Here is a 23,265-nt window from a genome sequence, read left to right as displayed (position 1 = left end):
ACAACAGAGGGTGCTTGGTGACAATTTTCTTAATGTGTGTGACATTTCCAAAACAAATTATGCTCAAGAAAACCTTCCACTAAAGTTGTCATTTATATAGCAGTCAACTCTTGTATAATGTTCACAGCTTATGTTATAAGGTGGCTACACTGTTAAAATTTTAATAAGTGGGACTGCAAAGTATGAACAGTATTGCAATGTGACATGATTTATGGGTCCCATTGAAGCACCTTGTAGTCTGTGTGGTGTTGTCAGTTGTCTGATTACAGTTAAGACATTTAATCACTCTATCTTCCAAATTTGCAAAATACAAATAAGTTGTTTAACATGATTACGAGCTCTGTTCTCACCTCCTCTCTTCGCTTTATAGAAAATTGCAGGAGACACAGATGTCAACAGCCTCAAAGCTGGAAGAAGCGGAACACAAAGTTCAAGCTTTGCAAACAGGTTTGGCATTGCTATTCTGACCTATACCAATGATCAGGCTGGAGGTGAGAGGATAGAGGTCATTAAATGTATCAGGTCTGCGTGTGAACCAGCTCTTACAAGTGCAGAGAGATCCAACAGAGCTTGAACGTGCTTTGTGGGTCGGAGCTGCTTTTGTGCTTCACACCTTAAGTGAACACTTGTGTTGCAGCCGGTCTATTGGTAAATACAGTGGACAAGGCCAAACATGAAGCACGTACAGCATTAGAGCATCACTGCAATTAGAGCAGGCCATGGAGCTTTTCATCCGTGTTGTGTTTTGGTCTGGTTTCACACATTTCTGAACTATGATAAACACATGTAGCAATCTGGGTTCAGTATGAACACAGTTTCTACCAGTGTGTCTTGCCTCTTGCTGTAAGGTGCTTGTCATTAATTTCCATCTCTTCATACCTACAGATTGCAGGTCTTGGACATACCTGGTTTTGTTTACTATGAGAACAGAAGAAATTTCCTTCTCTGAATTGCTGCAATAAATATTTCAAATGAATAAACACTTTAGCCAGCTTAATAAGAAATTGGTAATGTTTAGCTTTGTTAAGCAGAAACTGGGAATTTTTGCAATATAAAAGAAATAGCACAAGAAATTGTGGAAAATCAAAACCTATGTTTTTTCTGAGTCATAATGGTTTGCCTAGGTAGAAAGATAAAGCAAAGAATTTTTCATCAGGAGGTGTACAACTTTATTTATGGCTGAATAAAGAAAAAGGAGTAGTCTTTTTGTTTTTCACTGCTGTTACAGTGCTCTAATGCTTCATGTTTATGCCTTTTAGCCTTGGAAAAAACCAGAACAGAACTATTTGATCTGAAAACAAAATACGATGAAGAAACTACTGCAAAGTAAGATTTTACTGTTTTCTTTCTATGTCTTCCTTCAGGGTATCACTGCTTTTTTGTTTTGTATTTGTCTGTTGGAGACAGACAAGATGCAAGAGGTTCAGGAGTCAAAATTTGTTGGAAAACATGGTCATAATTTGGCCTCCTATAGAGAGATTATTAGTTTTCATATTTTCTTCCACCCAGCAAGACACTTTTCCTGGCACACATACTGCTGCATTCCTGGTTTCATTCTCAGGTGCTGCATCTGCTATGTATCTCTTATACTATGTATCTCCTATATTTTATTTAGAAATAGAGCAATTTCAGAAATAGGATATTTACTGTGATCTTCCAGTCTTGGCGAAAATAAAACTTAATTTAGTAAAGAATTTCTGATTCCCTGTTAGGCACCCTGGTTCTTTCTGCTTTTGGGATAACAGTCATCACTTTGTCAAATTTACCCCAACTTACAGAGAGTAGCGTTTTTGGCAGATTTTTCTTGTTTTCAAGTAGAAAATGAAGATAGTCTCAAAAATACATATCCTTGTCTTCTTGGTGGCTACTGTTTTCAATTATCCCCTGGTTTTATTAACAATCAGTGCAGGAAACAACAAAAGAGAGACAGACTTCTGCTGGTTTTCTTTGAACTCTTCATATTTAAGGAAAGTTAGTAATGAGAAGGAATTCTCATGATCAGCAGTGTTAAGCCCAACGAGTCATTTCTGTGTCTGGAAATGGGATGGGAAAGAAGCAGCCATTTCGGATGGATGTCCCTGGCCTGCTGTAAGTGCAAGGGTTAGAAGATGCATGTCACATCCCTGTGCCCACTACCTGCATCCCGCAGAGCCCCAGCTTCACCTCTGCTTCCAAGTAGGCAGATGATCGGGTGAACAGAGAGGAAAACCCTTGCTCCTGCCCTAACCACCCATGCCAGTACAGCAGAAATGGCAAGGGAAAGCTGTTGGCGGTCTCCATGTTGGGGCAAGAGAAACTGCAGCCTAGGCTTGCTAGGAGGAATGGCATGGTCTTGTTTTTGTAGGTGCCTGCTTTCTGATATGGCTCATGGCAGTCTAGATAACACAGGTTTTTCAAAACCAGTCAAATTGGCAAGAAGTTTTAATTTCTTAGCCTGTGGTTCTGCGAGTGTTGAGGATCCGATTCCCCACTGAGTACATGAGTACTTAGGAAATTCAGTCCATAGTAGTTAAGAATCGGTGCTTGGAGTTGAAACACGTTTTACATCGTTGAAGATAATCTTTTAGGTAAAGTTTAGTTTTGCTCTGTAAGTCCAGTTTCCTTTGAGTTCCATATAAGGTGATCAAAAGTATTTTTGTTCCCTCATTGATTTAATCCTTCTCTAAGAGACGCATACTAATGATGTTTTTACGGAGCCTTAAATTACTGCAGATTGCCTTTATTTTGTTTTCTGCATGTAGCTGGTGCTGGCAGCTCTGCTGTTATTTTGTCTTGCAGTCGGTTCTGGGGGAACAGTCAGAGATCAGGGCTCAGTGGTTGTAGGCACTGAACCTAATAACCCCTCACCCTTTTAAATGTTTTTATTTGCAGAGTGTTTGCTTCATTTTTCAATACTATTTCCCCAAGTACTGTAATTTATCTTATACTGAGCAAAAGATGTACTCTAAAATGCTTGTTTGTGTTTCTGATACGTTTCATTCTTTCAGAGAGATGCAGGCGGAAATATTTTCGTATGATCTTGAATATGATTCTTACCTAATATATGTAGAATTACCTAAAATTAGTAGCATCTGCAGTAACAAGAAGTTTATTGTCTTCTGTAGCAGAACAATTACGAAGGCTGGATCTAGAATAGTATGATCGTGGAGCTGAATCCTGAAGCAGACATTAAGCATGTACCTTATCTCCCAAACTAATGTACTGTGAAAACAACTTGTAGGACCTAATAACAGCAGAAATATTTTATCATTGTTTGGGATATTTATGGCAGGAATAGTTCTTGCATAACAACAGTCATCTGTGGCGTTTGTAGCCCAAATTTTGCAATATGGAAATCTTGAAAAACATGAAAAGGGAACTGAATGTAGACAGTGAAATTGAGTCATCTATTTTAATTGTAAAAGCTGGGAGAAATGTTGAAAAAAGCACCAATAAAAATGGTGAAAGACAGTTTGATTCTTTTCTAAAGAGAAACCCTCTTTTGATCTAAGTCTGAAAAGCTACTTGTATTGCCAGTTTTAATTTTGTGTTTTAAAAACATGTGATTTTTGTCTCAGGCCAGAATTGTTAGCTTTACAGATGCTTATTTGATGCAGATGAATTGGAGTGCCTTCAGGAAAAAAAAAGATAATTGTCAATTTTTTAAAGCTAACAGTGCTTTTAAGATTTTCAGTTTTGGAATAAAGCTGTCTGTCAACTGTAACTTTGAAAATCTTTCAAACAAAAAAAAAAAGAAGCAAAAGAAATACACAGTAAGAATTCTTCAGTATCAGCATTAAGGAATCTGCATTTTGTCCTAGCGACTGGTTGTTGCGCTCTTAAAGTTGGAAATCATTATGTCAACTTGTTTATCTTTTCAAAATGTCCCTGTTCAAAGTACTACATGAAAGGAGGTACGGAGATACCGTCAGAACTTGATGCTAGCAAGGCATCTTCAAATGAGATCAGTTGCTGAAATTAAAATCTTCAGTCAAATTAGCTTCTCTCATCCCAGTCTATAAAAATCCCCCGTTCCCTTTGCCAGCGAGCAGGTAATGTGTGTACAGTGGGAGTGGAGGTGCTGCCCGTGCCCCTTCCCCTGGCCCCTGCGTCCCGCTGATACCCCGCATGCAGGGCGCTGAAGGTGTTAATGACAGAAAGAAGTTTATTATGTGCAGTCATTGCAGTCTGTCAGCTGGAATATCAGAAGCTGAATTTGACAAGATGGCAGCAGCAAAGTTTTCCATGTGTAGGCTTGAAGTAAAATGTAATTAGCCTTTATGTGCAGAACAAGGATCCATTGATGAATACAGCTGGTCTTTGTTTTCTTCTGTCATTGAGTGTGGGAGGTAAAAGTGTTCTTCTTCATGTTTATTAATACAAGATTCCTTAGACAAATGGCAAGCACAGTTTAATATTTGTTGGAACACAGAGGGGCTTGCCAAAACAGTTGTTGTGTAAGAGGATTTCAAGGTTTTCAGATTATAATCATCTCTGGGTTAAATAAATGAATGATTACTCTGCCTTTTTCAATTAAAGAGGCACATCCTCTCTCAAGCCTGATACTGATTTTGTTTGCTGTCCCACACATTTCTATCAGCAAACCTGGATTTAACCAACACTAATGAATTTGATCTGGAGATTCTATCGGAGCTGGAACAGAAAAGCAAACCAGACTTGAGTTTCAGGAAAACTAAAGAATGTTGGGTTGGGTTTTTTTCCCTAGTGCAACAGAGTTTTTTCTTCATCCTCTGTAGAAAAAGAAGTGTTCTTGTGTGCATTTCCTTAGTTTTCTGGGGACGAACTGTTCTCCTTGCTAACATTGCTCTTTCACTTCTGGTTCACTGCAGAGTCCGAGCAAGTGTTTGGGATTCCCAGCTGAGTGGTTAATGCTCCAGCCAGAATGGTTGAATTCCAGTTTTAGATCAATTCCAGAGCCACCTCTTCACTCCAACCCCTCCTCTCTCCCAACCTAAATGAATTCTAATTGGAAAAGGATCTTCGGTTGTAGCACATATAGTAGGCTTGATACATTACTGTTAACATGTGGGTTTAGGCTACCTGCCTTTGATGAAAGAAAATATTGAATTTCACTGAAATGCTACATTTTCACCAGGAAATGTTAAGTAGTCTTGTGAGGATTTTAAGTACTGCCCCCCTTCTGCAATAGAAAGCCTTTATAAACAATGCAAAGCTAAAAATGTTTAGGTTAAGGTTGTCGGTCAAAGCAGCTCCGCTACCAATTTTGTTACCTATGTGATTTTCTGAAAGATGCAGACTTTTTGTTCTTCTGAAAGTAGTGTATGCATAGGAAATGCAATGCAGAAGGTTTTTACATTTACTAAAGCAGTCATCCTAAAACAACAGCTTTCAGTAACTTGTAGAAAAATGTTTTGCCTTCCAGTATATGAAGCAGAGAATTGCTGTCCTTTCATAGATTAGACTGATTGTTATGTTTTTTGGCAACACAGCTAAGGATGACACAGGAGGGCATACTGGTGTGGCGTCATTAAGACTGTACAGTGGTGCAATATTGCAAATTACCCCACCGTATAGATCCAGCTGACTTATTTTAATCCTGGACTGTATTTTGATGAAAACTGAATCTGAAATGAACAGAGCGTGGTTGATGAAAGTGTGGTCTGTGAGCTGGCAGTCTCTGCTTTATGATAAAGGAGAGTTTTTCATTGTTTTAGGGCCTGAATTGGAAAAGTTGACTCACAGGATTTGAATATCAGTATTTAATACTCCTTTTTTGCACTCGTCGTAGACCTCAGTCAGCAAGGCTGAGGATATCAGGGTGGGCACTGTGCGTGTGTCTGTTACAAAGTCTGTCTCTGGCCTAAAGACGTTGCAGCATGATATCATGACAACATGAACGAAGTTAATGAGACAAATAGGTAGAAGCTCAGGAGTGGGAGGACAAAGTAATGCCTATTTTCATCCCTATATCCTGCTTGAAAATAAATCCTCAAATAATTGCAGACAGGCAGAGGTGGGTGACAGATGGAGAGTGCTGGGGCAGAGGCAGGCGATGGTGTCAGGCCCGCAGGGGGGCTGCGGGCGAGGGACAGCGGGGAGGTAAACACCAACTGGTGTTACCTGCACGCAGGTGCAAGGCACTCAAGGCTCCAGTTGCAGGGAAGGGAAGAGGTTTTGTGGATTATGCGCCAAAAATACAATAACAGAAGGGAATGCCTGGGTTTTTTTGGCTATTTGGGGTGAAGGGTGCTCCTCTTCCTACTCATTATTGAACAGACCTGTTCTTCAGGTATCAATGTAGAATAAAGTTCTAAAGTTGTGAATTTCTACTTTTTAAGAGTGTAAGATTGAGCATGAAGACAGAGGACCAGTAGTTTTAGAGAATTCATGAAGAATTTTTTCTGCCGAAAGTTATGTGAGAGAATTGGAGTTCAAGTATTCATGTGAAATCTTCAGTTACATTGAGGCAAATCTCAGTTAACTTGGACTTCAGGGGAATAATTCCCAATATGTAGTGAGAATTGAATTTGGCCTATGAATTATTTACTTTAATTTTTTTTAACAAATCTTTCTTGTTTAAGTGCTGGCTGGTACCAATATATCAATTCTCAAATGTTTGTAGTTGTCCATTTTGACAGTGCTCAGGGTCAAACTGAATAAAAAATAAAGTCGTGCTCCCTCCAGCATCACATAATTACTGTGATAGATGGTCTCAAATGCTGCTTCCCCCCATTGAGCATGAAATACTGTAGTTAGGGTGGTTGTGTTCTACATGACATGAAATAGCTTCTATTTGCTGTGCCTTTAAGGTCTTAAAGTTTCCTATTTCCTGTTCTTTTGATGAGTCATTAACTTCTAATGCTCGTCTCTGGAATTATTGCAGTATTTAAAGTGATTTCCCTAAAAACAGGAGACAGAGAACTTCATAGGCCATGTCTCTTACAGTTTTTTCTCTTCTTAAATTTCCTAGTCATACTGCCATCAGTGAAACCCCAGGAGTAGTGGTAATGGGGGGATGAGAAGCCAGGGAAGATGTTTCAAAGAATCAATGTTTTCTTAAGGAAATAAAGGGAAGAAAAATTAAATGTCTTAAATCTTACAGAAAGCTCTGCCTGCATTTTACAATTTGAGATATTTGTTAGAAGTTTTAACTGTGCCTTATGCAAAACTCAACAGACTGAAAGTCTCTATGTAACATTAATATTTCGCTTAAAAACCTAGAAATGAAGATGAATGAAAATAGTTCGGAGAGATGCTTCTTATTTTGATCTAAAGCTCTTGTGTGAAATAAGGCTTGAAAGCCCATGTGCAAACCAGCCTTTTTTTGTCAAATTTCTGATTCAACCTACAGTCAAACCAGAAAAGTTGCAAGATGGTATACAGTGGGGAGTGAATTACAGCGTTACCTTTAAACACTTACCTTTGTGAAATACTGGGTGCTTCCTTTGAAATGTTGTCATTAGCCTTTACTTTTGGGTAGGGAAACTGAGGCACGAGGAGTAAGTATACTGCTCAAACTAAAAAGTCTGGTCTTGACTGGAGTCTAGAAATATGCAGACATGAGAATCATAAACCACAAACTGGCAAAAAGATCCTTCTTTTTTTTTTTTTTAAATTTCTAAGGGTGCATTTCTGGGAACTCCGTATAAATGGAGCATTTAGAGTTTGTAGGAGTTAGTGCTGTAGCTGGGCTCTGTTGTCTCTTTTGTTAGACTTGTCATGCTTGCAATTAGTTAATGTAACTTTTTGACAGCACGGAAGTGCCCTAGGTCCTTTCAGGAGTTTGTTTGTTTGTTTTTTAACCTCGAGTAAGACTGTTCAGTTCCTTTTTCTAGTATAGCCTAAAAGCTGGTGTTATTTAACAGCCCAAAGTAGAAAAAAATAGCCTTAGGGTATTCCACCATACTCTAGTCATCACCCTGTTACCTATAACCTTGGGTTGACATGAGATCCTTAGATGGAAGTCTTTAAATAAATGCGAAGTACTGCATCAAAGGGTCGTATGCCACTGTGCCAGCCGTGCTGTTGATCATGCTGAGCATGGCTGCAGCCCGCGGCTCCTTCCTGGGCATGAAACTGCATGGAAGAGGCTGCAGCGTCCTTGGTGCGTGGGTCTATATGAAATCACAAGGGTCAGAAGCATCCCTGTCCTGTCTGTTCTCGCTTGCTCTTGCTGGAGCCAAACCTCTTCAGGCTATTGCAAGCTGCCTTCATCTGCTGAGCAGAGGGATCACGAGCATGTTCCTGCAGTCCCAGCCTGCCAGCAGGCATTGGCTTTTCCTGCAAGTCCAACAAAAGGGCAATCCAATTTTTTGAGCCATCTTGCCACAGTAGCTCATTTTATCTGCAACAGCTGAACTCTGTAAGGTGCCTGGGAGGGCTTTGTGGGGAAGAAAAGGAGTGAGTTACAGGGAAGGAGCACCCTTCTTGCAAAGGCATATCTGCCCCCGAGCATGGACAGAGTCCTTGGGCCTCCATGGCCCAGTCAGCTGAACCTGGTTTTCACGCAGCCCTTTCATGTATGTCTGCAAACTATAATAGTCTCATTTTTTTGAATGCAAAGTAGCAAATCAACAAAGTTATTTTGGTACAGTACCACTTCCTTGTGAGGTCTTGTCTGTGAAAGCAAGGAGAACACGTGGCTCTGCCGTGGCTCCTTCAGCATAGCTACTGCTGGGCTGGGATCATGGGGAAGGCAATCAGGATAAATCCTGGAATCATCAGAAACAAATGGTTCATCTGTTTTCAATCGGGACCTGCCCTGTATATTATGCAGGGTCACCTATTTCCAATCACAAAGCAAAGCTCTTAAGTTAAACTGGCAGTTACTGCAGTAGTCATCTCTACCTAGCCACGCATTTAATGTGTAGGCTTTCTTTACTGGCGTTTACTTGAAACTCTCCTTGTGCTCTTTCGATGGATTCCAGCTGCTTTTCCCACTCCTACGCGACGACAGCGCAGGCGAAAAAATGAGTCACATAGCGTGTGTTGTGCTTCCTCATTTAGTGCAGAGATGGCTGTCCTGAACGAGAATGGAAGTTCAGGAAACTTTGTAAGATCCCAAGCACTAAAACTTTGTATCCTGAAAAAGTCTCTTTCTTCTGCCTTTATCGTCTCTCCCTTTGGAAAGCCATGTGTTTGCTGTGAAAGCTGGTGGACCTGCTCTCCCATGTACCACGTTGTTTCATACAGACAGCTTTCAAATTCATCCAGTGCTTTGACTTGATTTTTTCTTTTTGTTTGCCACTTCCAAGAACAGGAAGGTGTGTGCCATCACTGTCAGTGGCTCTTATCTGGCACAACCTTTGTGAAAGCATCCCTGTACTGTTTCCTCATTAGACAGGTTTTTCACTGTCTCATTGAATGTGTACTTAAATGTGTCTGATCCCATCCCTGCCTTAAAATAAACCACCTTACTACAGAAACATTATCTTCTCCACAGTTGCTTTAAAAATATTTTGTATTATCTATGTTTTGTATTATCTATTAGCACTGTTGACGTTGGGAACTTTGGGGTGTTCACATTAGTCCAGTTAAAGGCTACAGAATGAAGTCCTGTGCCTGCATCGCTGTACAGATCATCCCTGCTGCCTTCACAAGGACTTTGAAACTTCTGGCAATTATTTCTCCTGCCCACTCCCATGTAAATCTTTGAGTTCCATTTTAACCCTTATCCTCGGTGCCTATGGCAGAAGCAGAGCTGGGAGGGAATCATCTGTGTTGGCATTATGTGCAAGAGTCACCCACAGCACTTGCACCTCTACATTTTCCCTGTGTCCTGGTTTTGGTCTGCAGGCTTTTAACAGTTCTGGCAGTGATACGGCCATGAAATGGTGGCCTAGAAACGGTGGCTTCTTTGAGAAGAAGGCTTCTTTGAGAAGCAGTTGCAACTTGGAGCAGGTCAGTGTGTGGGCTGGCTGTGCTGGGTGCGGATGTCAGAGGAGCATGTGTGTCCTGTCTGGTTCAGCCCCTTCTGATCATCCTGGAGACATCATTTAATGGGACCTAAGAAATATTGTCTCATTTGCATATCCTCTGATCTCAATTAAAAGACAATAACACCATGTGGGATTGCAGTTTTGTGTCACAGAAAATAATCTGGTATGGTGAAATTGAATCTCATTATCTTGATGAAATTTTTAAAAAATATGTTTCAATGAGTAAGTTTTTAAAAATAATGTCTTCGAATAAGAAACTGAGAATCCCAAACATAAAGAGCTAGGAACCAGGATTGAGCACTAATTCAGGGATTTGGAAGAGAAGGGTGTTGGCCAGCTCGTGGAGCAGAAGGGATAAGGCACGATGGTGCAGACACTAAACCCAAGAAAAACAATAGACAACATGCAGGCCTGTTAATAACTTCATTAGCATTCATGTAAAGCATTAAATAAACAAATGCATTTACAATCCTGTAAGCCTGATATTATTAACCCTTAACATTTATCTAGTGTGTTTCTACGGGAGCAAATAATAGCAAAGGCTCTGATTTTGTGCCTGTAATGACCTTGCCTCCTATTTTTTTAACATGTTGAGAAACTGAGTCACAGGGAGATTGGTCACAGACATGGAGGGCAATTAGTATCACAGCAAGGATCAAAACTAAGATATCAAATCACTGGATAGAAGAAAGCACTACTGCTTCCCTTATTTTACTTAGATACAGCTTCTTGATACCCAGAATAAACCCTAGCTGATTGAATCTTGCTTGCAAGTTTTAAGTGCCCGTTAGTTACAAATTTTGAACAAAAATTAAATTTGAATGAAGCACTGCCTGAGGGTTACTAATCTTTTGTAGCAGTTTTTCAGTGAGTTGTAATAAGTGATCTTTGGTTACTTGTGATCACCGACTATACAACCTGTCCTTGTTCTTTCCCTCAAACTAATGAACTTTCAACTCTATAGTGTATTTTTTTTCCTCCTCCAATACACGTTTTAATTTGTGAGGGGTTTTAGGCTAGTCTGGACTTGATTTGTTTTGTGCTGGCTACCAGGCATAAATCTCTTCTGTTCCCTGTGGACTGCACCTTCTAGATGATAAACCTGCCCTCCTACACCTCCTTCTGGATGAACTCATCTGGTTGAACCACTCGTAACCTGGATTGCTGGCTTAAAGTCAGTCTGGTTTCCAACTATACTAGCAAGTGTATATATATTCTCATATATATGTATATATATATATATGAAAAAAACATCTAGAGGGAGTGCCATGGCAGCATGGCAGCTTTTGGACAGTGGCTTACATTTTCTTCCTTTTCCTTCCTTTGATTCAAAATTCAGCACTGAGTAAAGTTAATCTTTCTGTTACGGTTGGTGCTAAGCAGAGTTGCAGGGGGAGGACTGTGAAACAGGTAACTTTCCTTGCATGGTTTCCTCAAGAATTTGCATTTACTGATGTTTCAGTTCCTGTGTGTTTCCCCATTTATGGCATGTGGATTATTAACCTGCCTGAATACAGTGGTTATATCAGACAGATAACCTGAGGGACACATATGGCTTTCATAAAAATATAACACCCATTTCCATCATTGTGAACCATGTCATCTACCAGTTGGGTTGCCATAAATTGCTGTGAAATGCACGCAGCCTTAACCAGTACTGAGGAGCGCATAACTTAACCATGGAGTAACTAACTATCTTAATAAATCTAAATTCGCTCTTTGCTGGAGACACTTCAGGGAAAGTGGGAACAATTTCTACAGCCTGTTATGCCACGTGGTCGCGGTAATGTAAAGGGTAAGTAGAGTTGTTCTGCAGAGAGATTCCTATACCCTGCTCTGTGTTTCACCCTGTGTGTTTGGGAATCTCTGTCTTGTGTAAAACAAATAAAAAGCACTGCCAAGCAGCTGGTTTTGCAGCCAGAGTGCCCAGCATCCTTGTTCAGGGCCGTCATTAAAAGATTTCGTGAAACAGCCTTAAAAATGAAAAGTTTCCTTTCTGAGAGAGAGATAATTGAACTCATTGATTTGTTTCACGGTTTGTTTGCCCTTTCATTCCCTTCCTGAGGTGCTGTTTGTTGAGGAATGTCTCCAATTGCCAGAAAGACAGTGGGGTGTCTAATATTTCCCCGCCAGCTCTCCTTTCAGCCAGAGCAGAGTACTGTGGCAAGCCTACGATATGAATTTTTAATGCAGAACTTTATAACATAGCCCTTGCAGCACGGCTGCACTACTCTCTTGAGCTTTCAGATTTAATGCTCTGATGAACAGAGCACAGACTTGGGGCATTCGACAGCAGTCAGAATTAACCCCTACATTACCAAGTGTGTAGCATTTAATTTCCCTGTAGATTAATACAGATATGGGAGGAAAGATTCCTGCTACACCTGCATTGGAAAAGTATCAGAATAACTTGGAATTTTACTCCCCAAATGATCTGTGATACATTTTCTCTCTTTTGCTAGTAATGGAAATTTTTAAGGCTATTTACTTTTCCTGGGCTCACGAATGATGCAGTCATGCGGTATTGGATGATACGCACTGTCTTGCCCACTCTCTGATAATGACCCATGCTGGTAGGCTAGCTGTCAAAAAAGGGGAAAAAATTAAATTAGCTCTGTAATACATCATTGTAGATTAATTTGCCATAGAAGCATTCTCCCGGATTGTATCATTTAGTTGTTTATGCCGTGAATCGTGATAGTTTATCTGCGGGGATTTTCCTCTGTTTGGAATATAATCTTAACTAGGTATGGATGTTCTTGTTAGTCCATCATCTTATTTACCTAGTGAGCAGTGTAGAGCCCAGCAGTGTAGATAAGTAGACCAAATTATTACTCTTCAGGGCATTAACACGTTTGCCAGTGCTGAATTTCATCTGTCATAAAGCTGTCTATTCACCTGGCTTGTTTCAGTGTCTGAACTTTTCCTCTTCTGCTTTACTGCAGTTAGTGCCACTGTGCTGTTCATTGGCTTTTCTAAATCATCCCTTTACTTATTAAACAATACCAGTCCTAATGTATTATCTGGAGGAATATTGCTCTGAAATCCTTTAAAGTCTGTCTCTGTAGTCTTTGGGTTTTTCGTAGCTGGTTCTTTTTGGTAGTAGAGCATGTCACAGCAAGGACTGACCTTGTCAGGGATCTTGGCAGGATTTTTCAAGAGAAAAATGCAGCATTTGGAGGTTTAACTTTGAGAATGGAGAAGGAATCTGATGTATTTAAACTGTGGTAGGACTGGTGTAAGCCAGAGGGAATTAGACAGGACAGAGAACATGCAGAGGTGTTAATGGCATTCGGGAGAAAGACTTAGCAAGGAGTTTGTACTCTGGTGATGTTAAACCATTTGCCGTAAGCTCTTGTGAATGAGATATGCAAGTTGTTCTTAACTGATATCACAGAAGTACATTTACACTTTTTAATCATAAATCAGCATCTCTGCTTTGGTGTGACATTTACACATTTGTTTCAGATGAAGCCTTTTAAGCAGCTTGTCTTATTGATTATAGACCCAAGATTGTCTTTACTTCCTCCACTGTTATTACTGACTCATGAGATTAAGGTTTTCAAGGCTTGTCACTAAATGCAGAGATCTCGTTGCTTCATTTAGTAGTTCTGGGCATTTATTACCTTTACTTCTATAAAAAAGCACTGTATTTTGATAGAAAATTTAGTTTAAGACTTTGTCTTACGGAAAGGACACTGCCATTTTCATGTACTGTACTGGTAATTAGCTCTACATCTTATTTTTGTTGTCAAGCATGCTACCTAAAACAAGGCTGATGACTCAGTTTTACCATATGTAAAAAGGGCACACAGGGTAAGGCAAGACTTTATTAATGTGGATGGTCTTTCAGTCCTTGGATAGAAAAGTGGAAGTGCTGTTCTGATGCTTGCATTGTAGCCTGCAAAAATAAATGTGCATAAATAGAAGCACATAAAATGCGTTTGCTGACCATTTGTTTGAGCGGTGCCATCCATTAGGTCATTCTGTAATGAATGGAAATATTCTTCTTTCCTGGAGACCACACCAAAGGAAAAAAGATGCATACGGCACCTCTCATAATAGTAATGCAGTATTACCACTGACTGCCCCATAGCATGGGCATTATAACTCACTGGAATGGGCAGCTTTAATCATTATAGAGTTTTTCATTGTTTTACCTGTGGGGTGCTTTGATGTGGGAGTCTTCTGCTTTTACTGAGCCAAAGTGGAAATATTTATTTAATGAGTTGTAGCAGATTTTTATATGCATAGTGGTAGAGTTGAGGAGCATGACTCATAGGAAGTAAAAAGATCGACAAATTCAGTGCATTTAACTATTTCAAGTTCCTCGCCACTGTCCTTGCCATTTGGGGGAAGGGGATGAAGACTGCAGAGGAACAAGAGGCAGAGTCTCCCAACCTGGATTCCCGAGACACCTCTGCCTGATGATCCCTGTTGTAACCCAAATCCTGGTGATAAGCAAACAGGGGGTCTTCTAGGGTGTCATGACTTAGGCACTTTCAGTGATGCTCTCCTTCTGTGGCTTTGAAGTTTGCCTGCGTGGCCAGAATGATCTTTTCCTGTTACTGACCCAAGATAAAACATTGATTTAGGGTTTTTTTGATTTTTTTTTTTTTTAATTCCGTGTCATCAGAAGAAAGTAGCTGCTGTAGTAAGTGATGCTCTTTAATTACAGATTCTGATGGTGAAATATGCAGGATCTGAATCAAGAGGCTGTATCTGGACTTGCTTAAACTTGAGGCTCAAAGCCAGGATTAATATAAGTTCTACTTTTAAAAATGCAAGTAAATTACTGGAATGGCTTATATTTCTAGGGCAGAAGTCAGAATAATTAAATTTTAGCAGAGTGCATGATACTGGTGTCTTTGAAGATCATGGTAAGAAAGTATTCCTCAGTAATATACAGTAGCACTTCTAATAACTTCACAGTCCTGGGTTGGTTTAGATTTGTGGAGCCAATAGGGAAATGTGCGTTAGCATTGCAACTTGCCATCTCAGTGTGACAACAAACAACTCCTGCTATTTGAGTGCTAGCAACTGACAAGTCATTTGGTATAGCCATTTGCCAGTTTAATAGCTTAAGCAGCTTAGTTTTAGTTAAACAGCAGCTTCAGTGTATGATATCAGAGAAAATAATGTTCTGCTTAAAGCTGAGTTGTTTAGTGTTGTCCCTAACTTGCTGAAGACACCAGCAGCGTCTCTGTTTCAGCATTCAGTTGGTGCATTTTCTGCCATTTCATATGCAAAATTTGTTTGCAACAAAGCCCCCTTTGGGGTATGGATGAGCCTTTATCTATTAGTTCCTTTGGGGTGTGGATGAGCCTTTATCTATTCGTTAAGTGCAAACTCAGCATTGCCTTGGTGGCAACAGTTGTTTCTGCAGCAGGAAGAGCTCCGTCGCTGGACTGCAGTCCCAGGTGGGTTTCATCACAGAACTGCATAGGCTGGGAGATCCTTCATTGCGGTACCAAAGGGCTGTAGGAGTAGAGGGCTGGGAGCTTATTGATAAAGAGGTAAAATTCATGCCTCCTGTCAGAAGGTGCACCTAACATGAAGACAAAGCGACTGATAACGTGTTGTAGAAGGAGTGGGGATTTTGGTGGTCTATCTGAAATTAATTTTATAGAGAGTAAGTGACTGTCAGGAAAAACAGTCATCTCCTTTGCATATCATTCCCTAGTACCTGGAAGCTAGAAACATATTTTTGTTGGATAGCTGTGCTGGAGGTAATAACCATGTCATCTTCAGGAGTCATTTTACTAGTTCCGGAATGAGAGTTTGGTGGGCAATGACAGAGGAAGGTAGCGCTGCTACTTGGAGATGCAGTTCCTTTTATTAATCCTGCTGCTTTTCAACTGATACCTTTTTAAAAAGTGGGTTTTTATTTTACAAGGAGTATGTGGTGTGGGATCACTGTATTCTTTGGCTGATGTTCCTTTCTTTCTCAAAGAGAATGGTGTAACGTGAACTTCTGCAGAGCAGATGAAGATTTAACGCTTAGACTACTTAAGATTAGACCTGTAACATCATGTGTAGACAACTGATTACAAACGGCCTGGATTTCAGAGTTGTTCCTTTTGATTTTTTTTATCGGAAAATGTCAGCCACAGCACTCATTTCCCTCTACCTGATACCTCTGCGTGCCAAGATCCATGAGCTTCAAATAAGTCAAAATACTTTGCAGGAATTTTTCCATCTTCTTTGTTTCTCCTTTTCATTTCCTATCCCTTCCTCTTCAGTCCTCACATACTATGAAAGTCTTTGAATCAGTGTGGCAGTTTATGCAAAATCTGTGATTCTGATATTACAGCCGTGTTAACAAAAATAAGGAGTAAACCGGAGGTTCTTTGAGGTTAGGAAGGTAGTAAAAATCCAGAATGTACAAGTTTTAGTTCAAGTTGTGCTTATTGGGGCAAATATTTCACATCTTGAACTAGAACCTCTTGAGACTGATACAGCCTAGCATTGTCTGATTTATTTAATCACATTTACATGAAATCAGATATATTCATCAACAGAGAACGAACATTGTGAGCAAATTGAATGAAAGAATTACTCAACAGAATTTCTGTCTTCGATAGTACAAGATATACTGTAAGTGTTAGCTAGCAGAGCTGCTGGTTTTAGCTCAATAGCAGATCATCCATGAAGGAAATGAGGGCCAGGAGGCTACCCCTATATGAGACTTCTGCTTTCATTCCCTGCTTGATAAATAGGTGTCCAGAGCCCCTGCCACCGAGCCTTAAGGACATTGTTCATTAGCCCAGGGCGGTGGGAAGTGCCTACCCGGCAGCAGGAAGGAGTGACCTGCGCTGCTGTTTGTTTAGGAAGATAAGTGGTGGCCTCCGTGGGGGCATGTTTGGAGAAGGAAATGTTTCCATGTTCTCGCTCACTCCAGGCTCGGGCTGAACGCTGAGCTGTCCTGCCGGTGGGGCCCACCCTGTTGCACCCCAGTCTTCGCCATGTTGTGCACAGATTGAGGCAGAAAAGTCCTTTTTTAACAAGCAACTTGAACCTGTAACTGGTAGCTACTCAGTTACGGGTACATAAGCTTATTTTAGGTCAATAAAATAAACAGAAAATTGGTATCTGTTTACAAGACGTGGGTGACTGAATTGATTTCTATGCTCCTATTTCATTAATTATTTGAGGGAAATGCTGATAGTTTATTAAAAGTAAAACTGTAGTCACAGTAAGGGATTAAAGTTGTATTTTTGAATATTGCTGACAAAAAATACGCACACAAAGTGGCACATAGTAAATAATCAGCAGTTTTGTTAGATATTCCAGTTTGTAGTCGCTTAAATTTATCAGCAGTCTTTCCTTGACTTTACATATGGATGACTGTCTTAAAATATGTTGCGGCTTTTTATGCAGATAGAAAAAATTCACGCATCATGTCTCATTCTTTTAAGAATTGTAAGGATACAACATTGTTGTTCCAACCGTGCAGGTATCCGGAGCTCCCAAAGTGTGCATTGTTGGTCTTTTGTCATCCTGGTAAATCAAGGAGATGTTCTCATTGCCTGTCACAAAAGGAGGACAATACAGAGACTTTCTCAATGTCATGTGCTCCAGAGCTTATGTTATAAAACAGTTTATCCTTTTTTTTCCAGAGCTATCTACTTTTAAGGGCTTTGTTTTGTACACTGTTGCGAATACATTTGCTGCATGCATTAGTCATTTACAGTACTTAGATCCTGTAACTATTAAATTGTTAACATTTGGAGCCAGCTATAATTATCTTTTATTATTATTTTTAATAGACATAGCACTTTCTTTCCTCTCTAGCTTTCCCAAACATTTGAGGGATCTTTAAGGTATCTGTTACACTGAAGCAGCAGTCTTTGATTTCTCTTTGTACTGTTTATTTTCTTATCTTTGTAAAATACCATGATCAGTAAGAATTTTTTGTCGGCATGCAGTTTTTATTTCTCTTGAATGTCTAAAATGGACATCCCAGGGAAAAATATGCCTGAAAGGCATGGCCCTGCAGAATTACCATCTTCCATGACTTCTTTGCATTCAGAACTGCTGCGGCGGGACAGCCACGCCGCGTGAAGCAGCTCTATAAACCTGATACAAATACCCGTTGATGTAGTTGCTTGATGGTTTTGATACTTAGAACAATATAAGAAACGGTAGTTACCAGTGTTAATTGCTGGCTGTTCTACTAAACATTCTTTTTATCCATGTTCCGATTAGGAACAGGGGGTTTTCTTTCACTTTTATTTGAAAGTGTGGAAGGCCTATAAACCAGCCCTTAGTTTAACAGTTGTTTTTTCTGATGGCTTATTTGCATTTTTCCATATCTGAAACCATAAAAGCTAGAGGTGCTTGACTTCAGCATTAATTGCGCTTTTTTCCTAGTGTTTATTGTTTGATGAGGAGGCTGGAGGGAATGAAAGAGGATCACATTGATGGTAGTGTTGTTCATGTCCTGGAGACTCTCCATGGACAGACATTTCTTTGAGCTTCTAATTAAGATACTGTGGATCTCGGAAATGGTGGAAGGCTCTTAGCTGCACACAGTGTGGCCAGTTAGGCTGCAGTAGTATTAAGTGAACTCTGTTGATGGCTAGATCAGTGATTTTCTGTGTGTTCTGCAAATTCCTGCAATTCCACTGGTTATTACTAAGAGATCACAGAAATAACTGTGAAGGGCAACCAGTCATAAACTGTAAATGTACTATACTAATGTTTCGTCCTTTGATGGAAAACTCCAGGTAGTCTAAAAGTTAGAAAGGTTAGAAATCACTGTTGTAGATCCCCTGGCGTATAAGTTTTAGCTGGGATCCTTTTAACCCAGTCGGATAACTATCCATAGGACAGCAGTGACTTTCTTGTCTTTTCCCTATTCATTGTCTTCATACTGTCGTAGTTGTTGTAGTTTTAAATATACAATATCTGGATGTTAAGTATGTCGAACCAGCTTAACTCATCAGAAAACCATTTCAGTACAGGGCTTGCAACTGATAATGGGTGTACTTTTACCCTCTTCACTGAAAGACAGCGGCCACTAAATATAGCAGAACGAGCTATTTTTGATTATGTAACATCTCTATCTATCTGTACTCTGATTAAATAATCTATTCTCTTGGCAAAGGAGTACGAGTTAATTTTCTATTATTGATCAAAAACATATTTTAGCTGTGATACAGATGACTTATTTGTCTTCCTGCCTGTTGGATTGATTTTTGTCACCGCCTCGTCATCAGCGATGCTGTGGCGCCGTGTTTGCACGGCACCGAGCCAGGCAGTTCACGGGCAGAGGTGAGACATGCTGGGCACATGCCCGTTCTCACCCAGGTCAGTATTTAACAATCTTTCTGTGTAATATGTGGTAGATAAGCATTGCTCTTTCTCTTAACACTTTTTGTTACTGTTTTTCGGTGAATATATTGCCTGGTATCTGTATTGACTAAACTTTTTTTATTTAACATTCTCCCCCGCCCCCTGCACACTTTTTCTGGTTAATTCCTGTTTCCTTGTATCTTCTACATACATAGCATTGGTATTGTAGTAAGGTTAGCTGTACTGAATACTCTAAAATAAGCTACATGGCCAGGGTTTGTGGAAGACTTCATTATTGACCATTTCTGGGGACAAATTTAAGAAAAAAAGAATCTCTGGATTAAATGTGTGAGCTTTACAATGTATTTGTGCATCCTGCCCATATAGACCCTCCCCTCCTGCACCTTTTTTGTGTGTGTGACAGCAGGGTGGTCTTATTTCTGATATAACATCAAATAACCTTTTGTTGCACGCTTCAGCCAGTGGCTTGGGAAGATGGTGCAGCTACAGCAACCTGTGAGCGAAGGCAGAGTGGTGGGGGAAGGAGGCAGAGCTGTGTGCAGCTTGAGGGGCCAGCGAGTCTGGCCCCATCCTCTCTGTTTGTATAACACTTCAGAAGCAAAGTAAGGTTCCCTGAACTACTGATTTACTACTTAATGCCATAAAAGGAGCTAAGCCTAGAGAAGATAGCAGAAGACTAGATAGGCTTTATTTGGAAAGTTTAAAACTTTCACACATACAGTGGAGGAACTGATGGCACAAACTGTCCACTTAGGGTAAAAGAAGGGGAAATTCACCTGCTCTGTGGCTGTGCCTCTGTACAAGTCCATGCTCTGGATAAGTACCCGACTGAACCCAATATCGAGGACAGAGAAGCTGCATCTTTGCAACCAGTGTGTCTTCCCAGGGTGTCCCATCGAGCATAGAACCTGGTATGTAGGTCTGCACCCGGCCCACTTGTCGGACTCGGCAACTGATGGATCAGCCCAGCTCAGCAGGTCTCGCAGGTGAGACCACAGAGCCAGGCAGAGGATGTCACAGCTGGAGAAATGTGGGTGCTGCAGTAGGAGGGACCGGGGAGTGAGGTGGAGGTGTGACACTCGTTATGGTTATAGGCTTGCCTTTACACCTCCTGAGGTCAGGGAGCAACCAGGAGAGGGTGTTTGGCCATTAAAGGTCTAAACAGTGTCAGCTTGCTTATTAAGCAAATGCTGGTTTTGTGGCTTCAAGACCCATTGGTTAATAGAGTTAGAACTGCATTAAAAACCAGACAAATCCAAAAGGTAGATCCGCATTGTCTTACCTCCTTTCTCTGCTACAGCTGTTTGCTGTGTTTAGGAAGGATGGTTTTCATCCACTGAAGAGACTTCTGACATCAGCGTATCTTTTGGATATAGTAGGAATGTTGAGGAATTGTCATTAGCAACAGATAACTATTATTTCCAGTTCAAACTCCCTTTCTGTAGAAATACTAAACCTGTTATATCAACTGTTGAAACAGAATAATCAAATAGTTCCGTACCACAGACTACAGTATTAGTCAAGCCTGAAGCTATTTTACTTCAGCAGTATTTTAAAGGCTAAACAACTGTTGAAAGGGAAATAGAGAATTTGAAAAGCATCTCTGCAAATAAAATGTAGAAGGTTAAGTTAGAAAATACTGCACTGTTATCCTGCATGGGCTTGCAGTAGGACCTAGTGTTGTTGGGTTTTGCCACGAAGGATTATTTAAAGTAATTTCACTATCTAATATATATCTAGTTTAGATTCTGTGTAGACAGGCAATCAGTCAGTCATATTAGTGAGCATCTCTCATAATCGGATACAGCTGGAGGCTTAAGTTAGAAAAGAATTGAGCAGCTTTATATATTCAGCAAAGATGTAAAAATAAAATATGCCAGATACCCTACTGGTAAAGGCGAGTGGAGTGAAGCTGCCCTGATTCACACCAGCACAGCATCTGATTGGTGCCAGCCTACCATCCAGCTCCTCCACCAAGTAAGACTTCTGAGGGCAACCGGAGGCTGAGTCTGCTTTTTAGGGTGCCCCACTGGAGTGACAGCAAATCTAGATTTTTTTAGAGAGGAAGGCAGCTCTTTCATCTGAAGACCAGGCGGTTGTTCTGTGTCTCAGGCATCGGTCTCCATTAAGTAATAACGAACTGGTGTTTGTTGTGCAGGTTTAGACAATGCCTGCTTTTTCTCCTTCCTCCAGTTTGTTTTCTCTGTTCTGTGGTCTCCCATTCCCTCCTTTGTTTCTTTCTGACTTTTTTTTTGCAGCTTTTTAACTCAGGTCAACAAGATTCATCCTATTGATAGCTATAAACTGAAACTGCAAAATAGTGACACGGTTGCAATTTGACAGAAGTAGCCTTTCCATTCAGAGCAAAGCTGGAACAAATTGGGAAGAGAAAAAACCATATCAGTAATTGGATACTTTATTATAAAGAGAGCAATCATCCTGGTTGTTAATCTTCAGCATAGCTCATGGGAAAAGTAAAGCCTGGTCAAAATGTGCAGTAAACATGTCTCCCATCATGCTTTATGATGGTGTTGGCTCCATTGGACATGGGGGAAGCTTCGGGCAGCTTCTCACAGAAGCCACCCCTGTAGCCTCCCTACTACCAAAACCTTGCCATGCAAAGCCAATACAGTTGCCTTTGTCAGAGAGCACGTAATGCTGTTTTCATCAATAGCCAGAAGGAAATACTTGCTTGAGTAGGTAGCGGAGAATAGGCACATCACCTATTTTCACTTCTAAGGCCAAAAGCATCTGCCTAAAGCATTCGCCAAATACATCTCCCACTTGAATCTTGTGTTACTGCAGAGTCAACATTTAGCTTTTCTTTTGCTCAATGTACGTGTCCTTTACATAGATAAAGGCAAAAGGTAAAAATAAACTGCCCTTTACTCCATATTCTATCACTAAATAATGCCTTTTTGTTGTCCATCATAAACCCCTGACCAGATCCTACAGGTGCATTTGACGATGTAGGGAAGCAGGCTGTTGTCATATTTGGGTGCCTGTTAGTAGATGTGCTTGGAGGAATATGTAAGCAGCTTGGTAAGAGATAGTAAATTGGAGATTATTGTCCTGGTGGACATATTTATCTTTTTCATGCCAGTAAATCCTTGAAAAGGCCGTGTAGGATGTGTCTAATACTCTGTAGTACCAGTTTCCAAAATCTGGCTGGGTAGAGGGGACAGATAATTTAGAGAACTTGAGCTTTTCAGCTAAGATTGAAACCGGTATGAATTTCTCTTCTTTAGTCTGTTATATTTACCCTAATACATGTTCAGGCCACTGGAAAATTACTGTTCTCCACAAGGTAGGAGCTGATGGCCTGTCATTGCCGTGGTGGTAAACAGTAATTTTCCCTTGATATATGCCTGTGAAGTGACACCTGTACATAAAATTGCTTACTGTACTGTTTTATTTTCAAACTGACTTAAATCTGTTTCACTGAATATAGACTGAGGTAAGTTAAAGAAAAGCATTTTATAGGTTCTTACTGTGATGGACAAAGATACAGATACAGTGGAGAAACTAATAGATACCTAGATTTTCCAAATTACTGAGCTCCCCAGCTCCTTCTGCAGTTAAGGAGAAGAAGAGATGCAGAGTATCTCTGGAAAGAAACTGCTAAAGGTGAATCTGGGATATGCATGTGGCTATAGTAAAAATTGTGAACAGTGTCCAGTTTTTGATGGTTATTTTTGTTTTAAAAAACAAACATAAAGAAATATGTGATTTTAGCATTGATATAGAATGAGGGAAGATTGTTCATTTTGGGGTTGTAACTACTCAAAACCTAAAGTAATTTTTCAGGTATGACATGGCGATTCTAGAAAAATAAACAACAAAAAAACCCAGCAAAAAAACCCCATGACCTTGGCAAGATATATGTACTAATTTTACATATTGTAACTCCAGTGACATTATTGAGTAAGTTAAAGTATTTGTGTGTATTTTTAGAGGGTCTTTAATCAAAGCACAGACAATTCTTCCTGCTCATTCTTCACAGTTTAAAGTATTGCCGTTCCGATAAAAAAGAATGACACCTAACATA

The 23,265-nt window shown here is 40.2% G+C and overlaps 1 protein-coding gene across 1 annotated transcript in view; it reads left to right on the top strand.

Moving 5' to 3' along the window:
- Positions 1 to 23,265, top strand: part of CUX1 (cut-like homeobox 1) — a 108,172-nt gene that overhangs the window by 5,288 nt on the left and 79,619 nt on the right. Inside the window, exons 3-4 of the mRNA XM_009702534.1 lie at positions 371 to 447; positions 1,260 to 1,326. Coding sequence (XP_009700836.1) covers positions 371 to 447; positions 1,260 to 1,326 — 144 coding nt within the window. The remainder of the gene's footprint in view (positions 1 to 370; positions 448 to 1,259; positions 1,327 to 23,265) is intronic.

The sequence above is a fragment of the Cariama cristata genome, unplaced genomic scaffold (genome assembly GCF_000690535.1).
Source record: "Cariama cristata isolate BGI_N322 unplaced genomic scaffold, ASM69053v1 scaffold18556, whole genome shotgun sequence".
Classification (NCBI taxonomy): Eukaryota; Metazoa; Chordata; class Aves; order Cariamiformes; family Cariamidae; genus Cariama; species Cariama cristata.
This window is presented reverse-complemented; position numbering and strand designations above follow the sequence as displayed.